The 16,851-nt window shown below is 31.7% G+C and overlaps 2 protein-coding genes across 2 annotated transcripts in view; one reads left to right on the plus strand and one right to left on the minus strand.

Moving 5' to 3' along the window:
* Nucleotides 1-14,951: 14,951 nt before the first annotated feature.
* On the minus strand, nucleotides 14,952-15,878 carry LOC107842420. Its single transcript, XM_016686294.2, has 2 exons — nucleotides 15,519-15,878; nucleotides 14,952-15,365 (listed from the first exon to the last, which is right to left on the minus strand). The coding sequence occupies exons 1-2, from the start codon at nucleotides 15,876-15,878 to the stop codon at nucleotides 14,952-14,954; spliced, it is 774 nt and encodes a 257-aa protein (XP_016541780.2).
* A 516-nt stretch (nucleotides 15,879-16,394) lies between these two features.
* Nucleotides 16,395-16,851, plus strand: part of LOC107874032 (protein transport protein Sec61 subunit alpha-like) — a 10,288-nt gene continuing 9,831 nt past the window's right edge. Inside the window, exon 1 of the mRNA XM_047396461.1 lies at nucleotides 16,395-16,709. The gene's annotated coding sequence lies outside the window, so the exon portion shown is untranslated. The remainder of the gene's footprint in view (nucleotides 16,710-16,851) is intronic.

The raw sequence follows: 16,851 nt of genomic DNA on the forward strand, positions 1-16,851 counted from the left end.
TAATTCACTCAATTTTATCTCATTCATAGTTGTATTATTCTACTAATATTATCTCTTTTATGCTTTGAGAATCCCTTCATAATTATGTTTCAACAATCTGAAATGTCTTTATTTTCAATTGAACCGGATGTATGTAAATGCAATGAATATTGTAAAATGAAAACATTAAGTAATCAAAGAAATCCTGATCGTAACTTTTGGAAATGTGCGCGTTCAAAAGTATTCAATTAAAAATATGTGTATGTTAATCTTGTTTCTTATTTTGTTGCTTTAGGAAAATGGTGAATGTGATTATTTTCGGTGGGCAGAAAGTATGTCAATAAATAAATCGAACATCATTCTGTCACGATTGAAGAGACCCACATTCGATGGTGATACCGCGACTTTACAGAACACTGTGAAGTTTTACATGCTATCTAATCTCAACGAAGTCAGACAAGATAAAGATTTTCTTAGGACATTGTTAAAAGAATCCAAAGAAAAACGAATTATTTGAAGGATATGCTTAATGAAACTGAGCATGAGAATCATCTTTTAAAAAGAAAATGGAATGAAGAACAGAAAAAAAAGAAACTATTGGAAGTTTCTATGTGTTATATTGATTTGAAAAAAAGAAACTATTGGAAGTTTCTCTGTGTTATATTGATTTGTTGTTTGATTTGAATTTTTTTTTACCGTTGATTAGTTATCATGTAATCTTTCAGTAAGTTTAATATTTATGCAGTATGATTTTTTTATGATTGTAGTAGTTCGAATTTGTCATGTAATATGTTTTTTAATTTAAATTGGAATAAAATCGGTTCATATTAGTAATTGTTGTTTGTTTACTTCATCTAAGTAATTATTTAATTTGTTATTCATTTTTATTACAAGTTTTAATTTTTATAAATTATATTTTGTTATCTATATTTTTTAACCCATAATTTAAAATTAGAGATACCAATATTTAACACTACAAAAATATGTAATTACATAACAATTTTCTCACAATTCAATTTATGTACGATATAAATATTTTTTTAGATATAATTTATCTATTATTTTTTTAATACTCAGTGTGTTTCAAAAGAAATGACCTAATTTAACTTGACAAAGAGTTTAACAATATACAGAAATTTTTTGAATCTTGTGGTAAGATACTCTTTAATCTTGTGGTCTTAAATATGCCACGTGAAATTTTAAAATAGAAATGTTATCAAAAAAAGAAAAGAGTTCATTTTTTTGAAATCAATAAAAATGAAAAGTAGATCATTATTTTTGAAACGGAGAAAGTATAATATTTTTTGAATGAAAAATCTATTCAATATAAGAAGTCAATATGTTGCACACTTCATAACTTCAACTTCGTAAAAATTGCAAACAATAGTTTTTAAACCTCTTCTTCTGTAAGTCAAGACATCAATATTTTCAATCTCAATTATTGACGCGATTTTCTTTGAGTCCTTGATATTTTCATTTTATAATATTTATTGTATTTACATACATCCGGTTCAATTAAAAATAAAGACATTTCGAATTATTGAGACATAATTATGAAGGGATTCTCAAAGCCCAGAAGAGATAATATTAATAGAATAATATAATAGGTGAATGAGATAAAATGGAGTGAATTAACAATAACACATTTATAAGTGAAAAGTTGTACTGAAATGACAAAACATTTACTATATAAGAATATTTCAGAAATCTCTCAGTTAATCTCTTCAGGCAATTCACATTACAAAAAAAGTTAATGAAATGTTGTTCGCCCAGTTTTGAGCAAATCATATTAATAATTTTTTCATCCCAAACGTCAACAAACACCATTAAATATAATTTGTCCACAAATGGACAAATTATCCATTTTGTAACATAAATTAAAGTACTATTTGTTTTAACTCCTAAATCTAAAAAAATATCCCTTTAGCTCCGAACTCACCAAAAACAAACCAACACTCGGACTTGTAAAGTTGATTATTAAAGTTGCTAGAGTAACGAATAATTTGCTTTATTGAGCTTAGTAAGATACAGGTGTAAGTATTTTAATATAAATTAGATAGGTAAAAATTCAATAATGAGTAGACCTATGACAATAATACCATTTCAATTCACTAAACATAATTTGAGTATATACAGAGCTTTTAGAAAAAATAAATATTTTTAAAATTTATAATCTAAAACATATTGTTATAACATTTGTGAAACAATAAAATATTGTTATAACATTTGTGAAACATAATACATTTGTTTTACACTACAATAACATATGGAGTGTAAGTTCACAAGTGAAGGATGGAGAGGATGACGTGACACATCAGTTTTTCTATATTATTACAAATCTTTACATTTTTTATTCATAGCTGCTAAACGAACTCATATTCACTATTTTTTTAATTCGCTAGTTGCAATTCATAGGGAGTACACATCCGTTTTATTCATAGTTGCAATAATGAATTTCATTAATGAATTTTGAGTGACATAACACTGGAAACCACTTTAATAAACGACCTGGAAGTCTGATGCAATGTTGAAATTTGATATGGTAAATTTTGTGTTCAAGACCCTCTGTTCATCTCTGAAATGACAACATAGGATAATATGTGCTCTTGTTGTTGACGTTAGCGTTGTAACATAATGTAATAGGATTGTTGAATGATGAGGTTGTTGGTTAGTTTGTGGCTATCTAGTTCAACTTTATTTTGTGTTTGTTAAACGATAATTTCTTTCTGTAAATTAAATAAGCAAAACATCAAAACTATGTGATATTATTAAACGAAATAGCCAGGAGGCAAAACTTACTGAATGATTGTTGCATGTGTTGGTGGAGGCTCAAATAACTATTTCATGAGTTTATAAAGTTGTGAGGTTGATTGGGGTAGAGGTTGTCGATTCTATCATATTTTTTTGTATTTAATTCGAAAGAAAGTATTGTTAGTATTTTAGAAGCGTAAGAAATACAAGTACTATCGACCAAACCCAAAATCCAAAAAGTCCATGAAATTATTCCTCATACTATATAAAAAATTTCATCGTCGTGTCAGTGATGGCGCAAAGTGTATTCAAAAGGTGTCAACTCACACCACTTCGCTGAAATATACTATGTTAGATCGGTGAAATGTTTATATATATATATATATATATATTATGTAGAATTCTAGAATTTACTCATATTTTTATATTTGGATTCTAAATTTCTTAAAGAACAAAATATACAAAGAACTCTTTCATATGGAACGACTTTTTAGACCCTACATGTGTCATTAGAGGTGTACAGATCAAACCGAGAAAAAATCCGACTTTTGGTTTGGTTTGATTGGTTTGGCGTTAGAAAAAAAAATCGACTATTCTTGGTTTGGTTTAGTGTTAACAAAAAAAAAAGTCAAACCGAACCCGAATCAAACCGATATAATATATATTCCAAGTTTTTTATACATAAAATGTTAATTATAATCTACTTTTTAAATATTTTTTCAACTACTTTCAGTAATTTTCAATAATTTGAAAGTAGATGTAGATATATATTTAGATTTGGACCTTTTAAGTTGTAATATTTGTCCATTAGTTGCTAATAAATGACCGAAAATCCAATATAAACTTAAAACCTAAACTTTTTACTCTTCATCTCACTTTTTAGTTTCAAGAGAGTTTTCCGCTCCTCATTTTTTTATAATTATGATTTTTCATTAGCACATGAGTGAAAACATATTTGATCTAGTTTTCGATCACAATATAATTGTAAAAATTAAAAAATATAAAAAAAATCAAAAAAATCGATTAAAATCTAAACCGAAAAAACTAATTTTATGTTGATTTGATTTGGTTTATAGTTTTAATAAATCAACATGATTGATTTTTTTTTTTAATAAAAAACAAACCAACCCAACCTACGTACACCCTTATGTGTCATCGAATCGAAAAGAAATGCAGTAGTGACTTTTGCCTAGAAATTGGTAGGGCTTACAAAGTAGGTAGAGAGATCTTTGACAGACGATGTGGCTTATTTTTTACTTTTCGGAATAAGTGGGCAACTTGGCAAATATACAGGAATCAGCTTATCGACTCCCTGAACAGTACTATAAGAACCGGTACTGAACATCCCGCATGTAATTGCCTGAAAGTGGTAGATTCATCCCGAACGAGTTGTGATCTATACTTATTGATTCACTATGACCTTGCTTATTTTTGCATTATCGGATCATGAAACTTGAATTCATGATTTTTTTTTGGTGCTATCGGTTTATGTTAGTTCAGAGATTTTCAGAGTTAAGTGAAGGAATTTTTAATTGCCTGAATGTTGGGTTGTTCTTTCCAAGGACGTCTTAATAAAATTAGTGCCTAAAGCCAAATTTTAATAAGACATCTTAAATATATATACAGAAAAAAAATATTGTAATAATTTAGAGTTGTCTTTTTCTTCTTCTTGCATATTAGTCATTTTTATGTATATTTTTAAACCAACACATATCCTTTAACTTCACATATTAAAATGATTATTAATAAAAGGAAAAAATGGTCTATTACCCCCCAACCTTTAGTCGAAATCCCAACTACACACTCAACCTTTAAAGGTGACCTATTACCCCCTGAGCTATTTTAAAATGAAATTATTACCCCCCGAACTATTTTAAAGTGGAATTATTATCCTCCCCTTGAAAACTGACAACCAGTCATTTGAAATGTGGGTGTGATGCACGCGCTGCCACGTGTAATGCCACACAATTCCATGCCATATTACTTTTTTTACTATAAAAATTTAATTCCACGTCATATGCCTCCTTCTCCTTCTTCAATGGCATAATGAATCATATGGAATTCACACGATAGGTAATCTTATCAAAATCAAATCAACAATTAATGCCTGAAAAAATATTTGATTTTCCCAAAATGTCGCCGCCTTCAATGGTGGAGTTTCAATGGTGAAACGCCGTTGGACAGTGACGATGCCGAAAAATTTAAAATTTCAGCAACTTTATTTTTTTTGATGAATTTCAACAATTTCAACGTCAATCAATTTTTGGGAGCTAAGGAATGATTCTAACACAGAAATTAATTCAAATTTCTCAATCTAAATTGATTCAACAGTCTCACGTAATTCGAGGTCTTGGATGCCATTGAAGAAGAAATGTCATTGATGATTTCTTGGATGCCATTGAAGAAGAAGAAGAAGAAGAAGAAGAAGAAGAAGAAGAAGAAGAAGAATGGAAGAAGAAGAAATGTCATTAATGAGTTCTTGGATGCCATTGAAGAAGAAGAAGAAAATTTGAAGAAGAAGAATGGAAGAAGAAGAAATGTCATTGATGAGTTCTTGGATGCCATTGAAGGAGAAGAAGAAGAAAAATTGAAGAATGGAAGAAGAAGAAGAAGAAATGAAGAAGAAGAAGAAAGAAAAAAAATAATTAAAATTCTATATATTTATTTAAAGAAATATTAAAAATAAATTCTTAATAAATTATTTTTGTTCTCACTTTCTTTAAAAAAGAGTGAAACACACTCTCTTGCCATGTCAGCGTTGGGGGGAAGGGTAATAATTTCATTTTAAAATAGTTCAGGGGGGTAATAGGTCACTTTTAACGGTTGAGTGTGTAGTTGAGATTTTGACTAAAGGTTGGGGGGTAATAGTCCATTTTCTCTTAATAAAAGTAAAGATTATTTCTAATTAATAAGATGTTAGTCATTTGTTTTCAGTACATTAAATGGGATGTTGTTGTTAAAACCTTATTTTTCTGCTTTCTACTATATTGAAGAGTCACCAAAGGAATGACCAAGGGTAAAATAGTCAATTTACCTAATAAAAGATCTTCCACTGATACTATTTATCTTTGTTCTTATTATTATTTGTTTCTCGATCTTTCCTAATCTCTTTTTCTCTTTCCTTTTCTTTCGAATTCAAATTCAACACTGGAGTTTCACCTCACAATACTTAACAACTCTAAATTCAAACTGCAATTTACATGTACGTGCACATTTAAAATGTCTTAAGAAAGTAGGGCAGTTGAACTGATTATAATGAATATTCAGATATTATCTGTTTGGATCATTGGCATGAGTTGATCCTTTTTGTTGCAGGGTGGTGATCCACTGGATTTTAATTAGGAAATGCTACTTCAGCTAGTAGGGAGAGGATGAACTTCAGAGTTACCACTAGGTGATGGTTTCGTCCACTACAATAATGGTGAGTGCTAGAGTTCTTTTTAGTTACATTGTCTTTATTTTAAAAAGGTTAAGCATAAATGATCCTTGTAGAGGAAGTGCAGATTTTGATGTTTTTTATTAGTTTAGGCTCGGAGAAAAGTGATCATATTCAATCTTTTTGGACTTTCAGAGTTTTTTTTTTCTAAAAATCCCCAAATTCATTCATCGGAGCCCACTCTTCCATAAAATAGTTCTAATTTTTATTTTTTTTGTTGTACTAATTTCTATATTGTTGTTGTTTATTTTGATGTATTAGTGAAAAAAAATAGTTTGATTTTTGTTGAACGAAAGAACAAAGGGACTTATGACGGATGGTGGGAAGGTGGTTAAGCATTCCAAGTATAAATCATTAGTCAAAGTAAATGGTATGTTCATTATGATTATTCACATTGTTAGTTATATTGTGCTATGATCGAGTTGTATTATTGTTTTCTATGTGCAAAAAAAGGGTAGCTGGATGAACTAACACTTAAAACCAAAATAGAGCTGATAGATAGCGAGGATTCCCATTTATTTAAGTATTATTGGACAGAGTTACCAAGTAATTATTTTGCTGAAAATTAGCAGGTACCTTATACTGGTAGGAGGTGCCCATGTAATTAGTGAAAATTAGCAGGTCCATGTATTAGTGAAAAATAGTTTGATTTTTGAACGAACAAACACACACTATGGCATATGGGAAGGTGGTTAGGCGTGCTAAGTATAAATCTTTCAGTCAAGGTCCCTGGTGTTTTACTTCCATTCTCTTTTGATTATTCGCATTTTATGCCATGATTCTGAGTTGTATGATTGTTCCTATGTGCAAAAAAAAAAATATTGATAAACTAAAACTCCCTCTATGTAAGTTTGGTGTATTGTACGTAATCGTATATTGCATTTATGTAAGAGATGTTCCCATGGCTTGAAACTGTGACACTGTTTACTATGCCCAAGTCGAAGAGAAATAAATAGTAGTAACAATAACATTAGTCCCAAATAGAGTTGATAGATAGCAAGGATTTCTATTTGTTCAAGTCATGGTGGACAGAGTTACCTAATAACCGTGCTGGTGGGAAGTAGCAGGTACCTTATGCTGGTGGGTGGTACCCATGCAAATAGTTGAAGTGAACACAAACCGACTGTGATATAACGGTTATAAAAGAAAATAGAATGTTAAACTAAATGTTTATATTCTTTTTCAAAACTTAGCTATTAACTTGTACTTCACCAAACGACCCCTGATAGTTGAGTGATTCATGAACTAAGTGGGAGAATAGATGTGAATGGTCTTTGGTGTGAAACTCTTGTCAAGGTGAGAATAGGCTTGAATGGTCTTTGGTGTGAAACTCCTATCAAGGTATTGTATTTTAATTACATAGTAGTCATAAGAAATTATATTAGGAGTTAAGAAGAGTATGTTAATTCCTTAATTTGTGTATTGTTAAGTGCAAACGACATTCAGAGTCTACTTCATAGAGTAACTTTTTCTATTTTTTTTTTTGCTGTTAAGATCCAAGATTGAGAAAGGAATCAATTTATTTCTTCGATTAATTTTACTTTGGTGGAACTAATACAGGTTTTATTTTTTTTTTTTCTTTTTTTTTTTTTTTTTTTTTTTTTTACAATTATTGAGTAATTTTTTATTTGATAATGTAACTTATACCTCACAACAAACGATCCATTAGAGTTGAGTGATTCATGAACCAAGTGGGGGAATAAGTATGAATGGTCTTTGTTGTCAAGGTGTTGTATTTTAATTATGTAGTACTCGTGAGTAATTATATTAGGAATTGAAAAGAGTATGTTGATTCCTTAATTTGTGTATTGAAAAATCCAAATTATATTCAGAGTCTGCTTCATAGAGTAACTTTTCTATTTTTTCGTTGATAGAGAAAACAACTAACAATAACATATCCAGTATAATTTGACAAATGGATGTGAGAAGGAAAGAGTATCTTTATTAATCCTTATGAAATTCTAATAATTTGTATATCTTGAATAGAGGAAATAGGTAACTTGAAGACTAGGGCATATGATGATCAACGTAAAGCCAATTGCCATAAAACTATCATTTTTGGATGGTTCTCTGAACCTCAGTTGTCCTCAGGTAATTTAACAAAATTTCTTTCATTGAATCGATTTTTTTTATGTGGCAGTTGCATTTCAGTGTTTAGATGATTTTGTTGACTTGTTCTTATTGTTACTTCCGCTGCAGATGAAAAAGAGAGGCTAATGCATTCGATTTTTCTGGATTAAAAGATCTGATGGAGAAAGTTTTATCTTTTGTGAAAAATTTTGATCGAATTGCTATTGTCATAGGTCATTCTGTTGATGTGGAGATGTGCTTCGCATTGAATTGAAAATGAGAGTGATTTGAGAGAATAATCTTGAGTTTACATATGGCTTCATTGGATCATTTTGGTGAAGTTGCAAATATCGCCCAACTTACTGGCATATATGCAGTGAGACTAAGGTCGTTAAGTGGGCCAGGCCGGGTCAATCCGGAACCGGCCCGTTAAAATTATTCGGGTTGTGGGCCGGGTTGGATCAGGTGTTAAGTGTTTCATTACTCCTCCACTAATCCAACGTGTTGATCCGTCGTCTGCGATCCTCTGGCGGCGACCGAAGATAATATTTCAGCTCTCCCCGATAAGTTGATGTGTAAGCTTTGTCATCAACACTGTTCCAATAAGGTAAATTATAAAGGAATCAGGAAAATCACTATGTGCCGGCCTTTTAGAAGATGATGGCTCCTCGGGAGGATGAGGAACGACAGTTGGAGTGATATTTGTAGGTACGGCTAAATCAAATAAATTAGCATAGTGATTATATAGTTTTTCTATGTATTCATTCTCATCACCCATAGCCGTCCACAAATCAGGTTGTACTTGTTCAAAATCATTGTTAGTATTTATTTCTAAGTTAGCATAAATAATAGTACTAAAGTAGCACATAGTATTATATTTCATGCACAGATTTAGCATAGCACCAACCAAGTAAATAGGAGAAATTGGAAAAAAAATATTTTTTAAATTTAGTAAACATAGCACCAACAGCTTCTTTATAATCTTCTTTATTTTTATATTTTTTGAGTAAACCAGAAATATCGGCTATATATGCCAAAATATTACAAACAGTAGGATAATAAGCACCAAAAAATTCAACCGTAGCTACATAAAATTTTTCTAAAAACTTAACAAGATCATTAATTACAACCTAATCAGAATCATGTAGCATGCAATCAGCAGAATCAGCAAATGAACCGCAATGTTGGTTAAAAGCTAGTGTAATAGGAACTCTATATTTATAACAAGTTTTTAAAAAATCATACGTAGAATTTCATCTAATATCAATTTCCTCAAGCATCAATATCGGTGCAATTTCATTTTATTGACATTTAACTTTAAATTCTCTATTTTTTTTTCTTTGATTATTTCCTTGAATAAAATCAATAACAAGACGGATTTTTTCAAAGGTCAAAAAACCCAAGACCATCTTTTACAATTAAATTATATATGTGACATGCACATTTAATATGAAAAATTTCAGGCAACGACGGAGATAGCTTAGATTTTAATTTTTTATAGCAGTCTTGTTGTTAGAAGCATTATAAAAAACAATACATAAGATTTTATTTTCGATACCATAAAATCCGGTAACTTTAACAATAGAATCAGTAATAAAATCTCTAGTATGTTTACGATCTTCATCATATAAAAAAGCAAGAATACATTTTTGCATCACAAAATTACTATCCATCCAGTGACAAGTAACGATTAAATAATCATTTTTATTTACAGCACGACCAAGATCCGAAGTTAGGGACAATCTACATTGAATATTTTTTAACAATGTTGATAAATAAAAATAATATTGTGAATGAAGTCTAAAAATATCAGATCGACAAGTATTTCTAGGAATACCATTAAACATAGGATTATAAATTCCTTGAATATAATGAATAAAGGCTTCAGAAGAAGGAAAACTAAAAGACAAACAACCCACAACTACCATTTTAGCTATTTCTTCTCCGTTCCTAAATTTATTATACTTCTTCGTTACCTGGCAGGTTGCTGGGTCCATTCTAGTTTGTGTTGGCCCACCAACATCCCCACCACCTCGTGCAATATTTAACTCTCTTTCGTGAGCATCACCTATATGTCTCATTAACGTACCCGTACCCCCTTGCTTGCCTCCGCTTTTATGCTTATATATTTGTTGACAAATATTACATTGCACCTCAGTATCTGATAGACATTCAAAAAATTGTCATGCAATACTAGTTGTTTTACGAGCTCTTGGGGCACAGGGAGGATGGGAAGGGAGATTATCCGATTCAGATCTAACGTAATTATTTCCTACTGCGGGTGTTTCACCAATATTTTCATCATCTTCGTCTAAATTAACCGCATCTACTTTATTTCTTCTTCTATACCTTAATTTTCCTGAGCTTCTACATAATCCATATTGTGAGCATCTACACCTAAAGGTACACCTACTTCTTCCTCAAAAGGTTGACTAAGCGGTGTCGGAGGCACACGGGTATATCTACTACTTGAACTACCTCTACCGCTAGTAATTCATTTTTTACTACCACTACCGCTTTCGGGACAAAATTTTTTAACACCTTTAGTAGCGAAGTTTCTTAATTTATCCATAATATAAATTAAACTAAAAAAAATCAAAATACACAAATATAATAAAATTAAATATTCAACAATTAATACACTAAATAAAAATTAAACGTAAGAGATGGAACGACAATACCAAATTTTGGAAGTATCCGAAGGTTGCAACTTTAGAAACTTTCACTTGTACTTTGTAATCGCAAAATTAAAATTAAAGTGAGCACTTTAGGAAATTAAATTTATAGAATATTTGAGAATTGAGAATTCAGATTTGAGAGAGAATGAGATTTGAGAGAATTAAAACTTGTGTGAAAAATGATTTGAAGGTATAGGGTATTTATAGAAAATTTTTTGGGGTTAAAAAATAATTTTAAAAGTAATTTTTTTTTAATTAATGGGCCCAAACTAGCCGTTTGGACCCAAAAATGGCTATATAGCCGCTGGGCCAACGGCTAGTTTAGCCCAAAATCCAAAATAAAATTTTAAAAAAATTAAAACCGGGCCGGATCGGTTAATCGGCGGGCCCCAACCGGGTTGGGTCTGGGTTAACCGAGCCCAAAATAAAAAAATCAGCTCGGGACTCGATCCTTAAAGCCCTTGGGCTTATCGGGCCGGGTCAAACCGGTCCGGTTTCATTAAATAGGCCGGTTCGGGCTGGATTGGGTCGGGTCAACCCAGCCCGTTTGATAGGCTTAAGTGAGACTAATTGGGATGATTGTCAAAGCTGCTACCACTGCCCGGATGCACAAGACAAATTGCAGGAAGTTTGCACAACATCTTAAGTTAATTGGGAACTTATTGGACCAACTCAAGATTATTGAACTTGCAGAAGTATTGAGTTATTTGATGTTATTTTCTTTTTTAGTTTAGTAATTTTATTTCTGAAATTCAGTTATTTAGTTGAGATAGAATAGAATTTTATTAGTATCCTAGTTGGAGATAGAATAGAATTTTATTAGTTTCCTAATTAGAAATAGAATAGAAGTCTTTTGTCTATTTATATTCTCAGATGTAAATGAATACAAGAAGATTTTTTTTTTACCCTCAAAGCGACTGTTTTCTTCTTCTCTGTATTCTGTAGAACAACAATTGGTATCAAGAGCCAATTTCTTGAGGAATCTGTGAGAGAGAAGATCCCCAAAAATAACCCTGCGTAAAAAGTCATTACTGTTATGGCTTTCAGCAATTTCCCAATTCCTTCACCCCCAATTTTTTCTGGTGAGAATTATCTAGTTTGGGCTCTCAAGATGAGAACATACTTGTGAGCATATGATCTGTGGGAAGTGGTAGAGGTTGGAGGAGAGGTAAATCCTTTGCCTAATAATCCAACTATGACACAAATTAAGAATCACAGAGAAGAGGTTTCAAAAAACTTTAAAGCTCTCTCTTGCATACAATCAACACTTTCAGAAGTAATTTTCGCTAGAGTTATGGCGAATGAGACTGCAAAGGAGGCTTGAGACAAGTTGAAAGAATAATTTCATGGAAGTGACAAGATTAGGCAAATAAATGTGATAAATCTGAGAAGAGAGTTTGAAATTCTCAAAATGAAGGATTCAAAAACTATTGAAGAATTCTCCAACAAGTTGATGAAGGTTGTAAATCAAATCAAACTTATGGGAGAAGAGCTTACAGATTCAAGAATCATGGAAAAAGTTCTTGTGATTTTGCCGAAAAGATTTGAAGCAAAGATCTCCTCACTCGAAGATTCGAAGGATCTCACAAAACCGTCACCTTCAGAACTTGTACATGCTCTTCAAGATCAAGAGCAGAGAAGATCCTTGAGGCTAGAAGAAGCTACTGAAACTGCTCTTCAAGCCAAGTTCAAAGGGAAGATGCAAGTGCAAGAGGAAGGTGAAATCCCAGAAACTTCTACTAATTCTAGTAAGAATAGAGAAAACTTTCCTCCATGCAAGTATTGAAAACCAATCATAAAGAGGATGATTATTGGTTTAAGGGAAAGAAACCACCTCTCTGGTGTAGATATTGCAATAAGCTTGGTCATATTGAAAGGTTTTGCAGAGTGAAAAAGGAGAACAACCAACAAACTCAAAAAACCAATATTTCAAAAGTTAAAGAACAGGAGGGGTTTCTGTTTATGGTGATGGCAGCAATAAGATTGAATAATGAAAACACATGGTTAATGGATAGTGGTTGCACTCAACACATGACCAGCAAACAAGAATATTTTACGAAGTTGGAATCTACCGAAGGTAGTGTCAAGTTGGCTGATAAAACTAAGTTGGAGATTATTGGTAAATGAACTGTGGCAATTGAAGCTCCCAAAGGTACTAAGTTTATTCAAGATGTTTTGTTGGTACCTGATCTTGACCAAAATCTTTTGAGTGTTGGTCAAATGCTAGAAAAAGATTATATGTTACTATTTAAAGATAAAAAATATGTTGTTTCTGATTCTAGCAGCCAAGAAGTGATTAGGGTTGAAATGATAAAAAAAAGTTTTTCTTTGAGTTGGAACTCAAATTCTGAACAAGTTTATCGAAGTAGTCAATGTGAGCAAGTTATTGTGACCACCAAGCACAACGATGATGATTTTATTTTTTATTCTGGAAAAATTTAAAATTGCTATGCTATAATGGACGTTGAATCAAACAAATCACTTCTCAAGAAAATCCTCAAAAGCTTCAAAACAATAAGGAGGCTATAGCTAAGGATAATTCACATACTGTAGTTGGGACCACATCCAGATCTCCAGACTCTGGCAATAAAAATAATTCCAATTCAGACCTCACATTTCATGAAGATCAGAATGACAAAGATGATGGGATGGATGATTGCGATGATGTGTCAAACTATGATGATTTTATTAAGGAAGAGTGTTGAAGTATTGAGTTATTTGCTGTTATTTTTTTTTAGTTTATTAATTTTATTTCTGAAATTCAGTTATTTAGTTGAGATAAAATAAGATTTTATTAGTATCCTAGTTGAAGGTAGAATAAGATTTTATTAGTTTCCTAGTTAGAAATAGAATAAGAGCCTTTTGTTTATTTATATTCTCAGATGTGAATGAATAAACAAGAAGAATTTTTTTTACTCTCAAAATGGCTGTTTTCTTCTTCTCTGTATTCTGTAGAACAACAAAATTAAGAGGTATCCGAAAACCCGAGAGCCATTGGAACACCTTGAAGATGTATTAAGGAGGTCTTATATAAGGGCCAAGAGCTGCCAGGACAGGAGGTATCTTTATCTATTGGCTATGAGGTGGAACATTGTATACCGTTTTCGCAGGATCAGAATAAGATTGACCAATACTGAAGATTATTCCTCTTATCACTTGTGGATAATGCACGAGTCAGAGTATGGCAACCTAGCACTTTTTGTCCATAATGTTTGCCCTTCAGCTTTATATATGCTTTTTTTTCTCTATCTCAGACAACCAAGGAAGGCTTTATATATGCTTTCATTATTTGTTTGTTTCATTGCTCTTCCATCTTAAGATCTACATCCTTTCTTTCTCATTTTTGTTGGTGACATGGTAAAGATATATTCGAGTTTAATAAGTTCATGTTTTGAAGCCAGAATAGTTGGCCAATTTCAACTCTTGGTTAGGTAGCCTTGCTGGACTTTTGGAAAGTGAAGCTATTTTAGATTTTTTTTTTCATTTTTTGGATAATGGTGGTCTGGCTAGCTTGAATTAGGTACCTGCTATCTCCCACCAGTGCACATCTATCTGGTAACTCTTCCCATGTAGGCTTAGGCTGATGGAAACCAATCACTTGAATTTTTTTCCCACCAGGATCCTTACTGTTGGTTTTTATCTTTGAAATTGAAGAAATAACAGAGAAAGAGTTGGAGAAAAATAAAATACGACAATAGTATTGTCAAAGGGAATCATTTTATTAATAACTCAAAATATATATTTATAGCTAAATTTCTAACTACACTCCTATTTAAATTGGGATAACTAATTCTTATTCAAATAATAAAGGGATAACTTATTCCTAAGTCACATAATCTATTCCTACTTTATTTCTGAGACATATTTTCAACACTCCTCCTTGGATCAGAAATTATCTCGGCTTCGGCTGAATTTGACCTTTTGAATAAATATGTCAATTCATCTTTGTTCTTGCATGACTTGTGTGCATCTTCTGAAATTGCTTTGATTACAACACTCCCTTTTACTTCTGCAGGAATATAATCACCATTCTCAATTCAGATTTTCTTATTTTTTAAAGGTAGAAACTCTTTAAAGAGAGTCTTGTCATATGTCATGTGGTTTGTGCAACCACTGTCAATCATCCAAAAATCAGATTTCTTGGTTAAAGAATATGTTGTCACAAATAAGTGATCTTCTTCTTCTTCTTCTTTGGTGACTTGGGCATTTGTTTCATATTTTCGAGATTTGTTTTTGCAAATCACAACTTCATGGCCAAGTTGATTGCAAATCTTGCATTGTGCATCTGGTCTCTTCCAACATTTAAATGGAGGATGACCTATTTTGCCATAGTGCTGGCAAGGTGGGTAATTTTTTCTTGAATTATTACTCTTGCTTTGAGTCTTGTGGTTAGCTGCCAAAGCTCCTTCAATCATACCATCCTGACTCATAAGCCTCCTTTGCTCTTGCGCCTGCAACGTATTTAACAATGCTGCCAAGGTAATCTTGGATAGGTTTTTTGTATTTTCCAAGGTAGTTATTAATACTTCGTATCTTTCAGGCACTGTAACAAGAATTTTTTCAACAATTCTCGAATCTTTAAATTTTGTGCCAAGCAATCTTACCTTGTTAACAATGCCAAGAAGACGGTCTGAGTACTCTTTGACGGTCTTAGATTCCTTCATCTTTTGCAATTCAAATTCCCTGATTAGATTCAACACCTTCATGCCTCGTATTCTTTCATCTCCAGTACATTCTTCCTTCAGAGAATCCCAAATTTCTTTTGGTGATTTAAAGGCCATAATTCTCATGAAAATTATTTGAGACAGACTAGCAAACAAAGTTGCTTTTGCCTTTGATTTTCTGATTTTCTTTTCCTTTTGGCTTTTGATCTGGGCTACCGTGGGATTATTAGGCAGCAGAACAACATCATAATCCTCCTCCACGGTCTCCCAAAGATCTAAAGCCTCAAGATAAATCTCCATTCTTATCGTCCAAAGATGATAATTCTCACCATCAAAGATAGGAGGAGCTATTTGGGAAAAGTTATTTTCAGAATTCATCTCTCATAGATCCCTCAAGAAATTAGCTCTTGATACCAATTGTTGGTTTTTAGCTTTGAAATTGGAGAAATAACAAAGAAAGAATTGGAGAAAAATAAAATACGGCAATAGTATTGTCAAAGGGAATTATTTTATTAACAACTCAAAACATATATTTATAGCTAAATTTCTAATTACACTCCAATTTAAATTGGGATTGTTAATTACTATTCAAATAATAAAGTAACAACTTATTCCTAAACTCTAATAATTAAAATCTACTAAAAATATCTGTTTCTAATTTATTTCTGATACATATTTTCAACACTTACTGTGGTATCCAAGATTTCACACAAACTTCATTGATCACTTAACCACATCCTAAACCCTCGACTATTTTGAGTTTATTACAATGATGAATGGCCAGTAGTGTTGTTTTGCTATTTCAACCATTTAGGTAGAATCACTTTCCTCTAACGGTGAGAATTTCTTATCACATTTGAGTTGGAGAAAATTGCACTAGTTATAAGATACTGCATCTGTTATAATAAGAGTAACCTGCTGCTTAATCTAATATGTTTGTTCTTCTATTATCAACTCAAGATTGTTTAAGCTTATTTGACTGCAATCTCTCATAACTGGAAAGAAAGAATAATTTGAGAAGTTGGAGCACTGAGTTTCAATAATTAATATTCAGAGGATCCATTACAGTTAGACTATCAATGGATTATGGAACTTGTTGACTGTATTCATTTATGTTTTTTTTAAATAAAGGTCAGATGTTTTGTTTTAATAGAATTATATGTTTTTTTTTCGTTTCTGGTAAATCAAGTGAGTAGGAGTTCACAGGATCTAGCTGTGGAAAAACCTCTTGCAGAAATGCACTGCACAAAACAGACCCTTGTGGTGTCCGACC

The sequence above is a fragment of the Capsicum annuum genome, chromosome 1, assembly GCF_002878395.1.
Source record: "Capsicum annuum cultivar UCD-10X-F1 chromosome 1, UCD10Xv1.1, whole genome shotgun sequence".
In the NCBI taxonomy this organism is placed as follows: Eukaryota; Viridiplantae; Streptophyta; class Magnoliopsida; order Solanales; family Solanaceae; genus Capsicum; species Capsicum annuum.

What these genes read in the sequence shown, in the direction of transcription:
- LOC107842420 (XM_016686294.2), bottom strand. Translation starts at nt 15,878, where the DNA reads ATGGAGATTTATCTTGAGGCTTTAGATCTTTGGGAGACCGTGGAGGAG. An exon ending in TTCTTGGCATTGTTAACAAG is followed by an intron (nt 15,366 to 15,518) that starts GTAAGATTGCTT and finishes AATACGTTGCAG; the next exon opens with GCGCAAGAGCAAAGGAGGCT.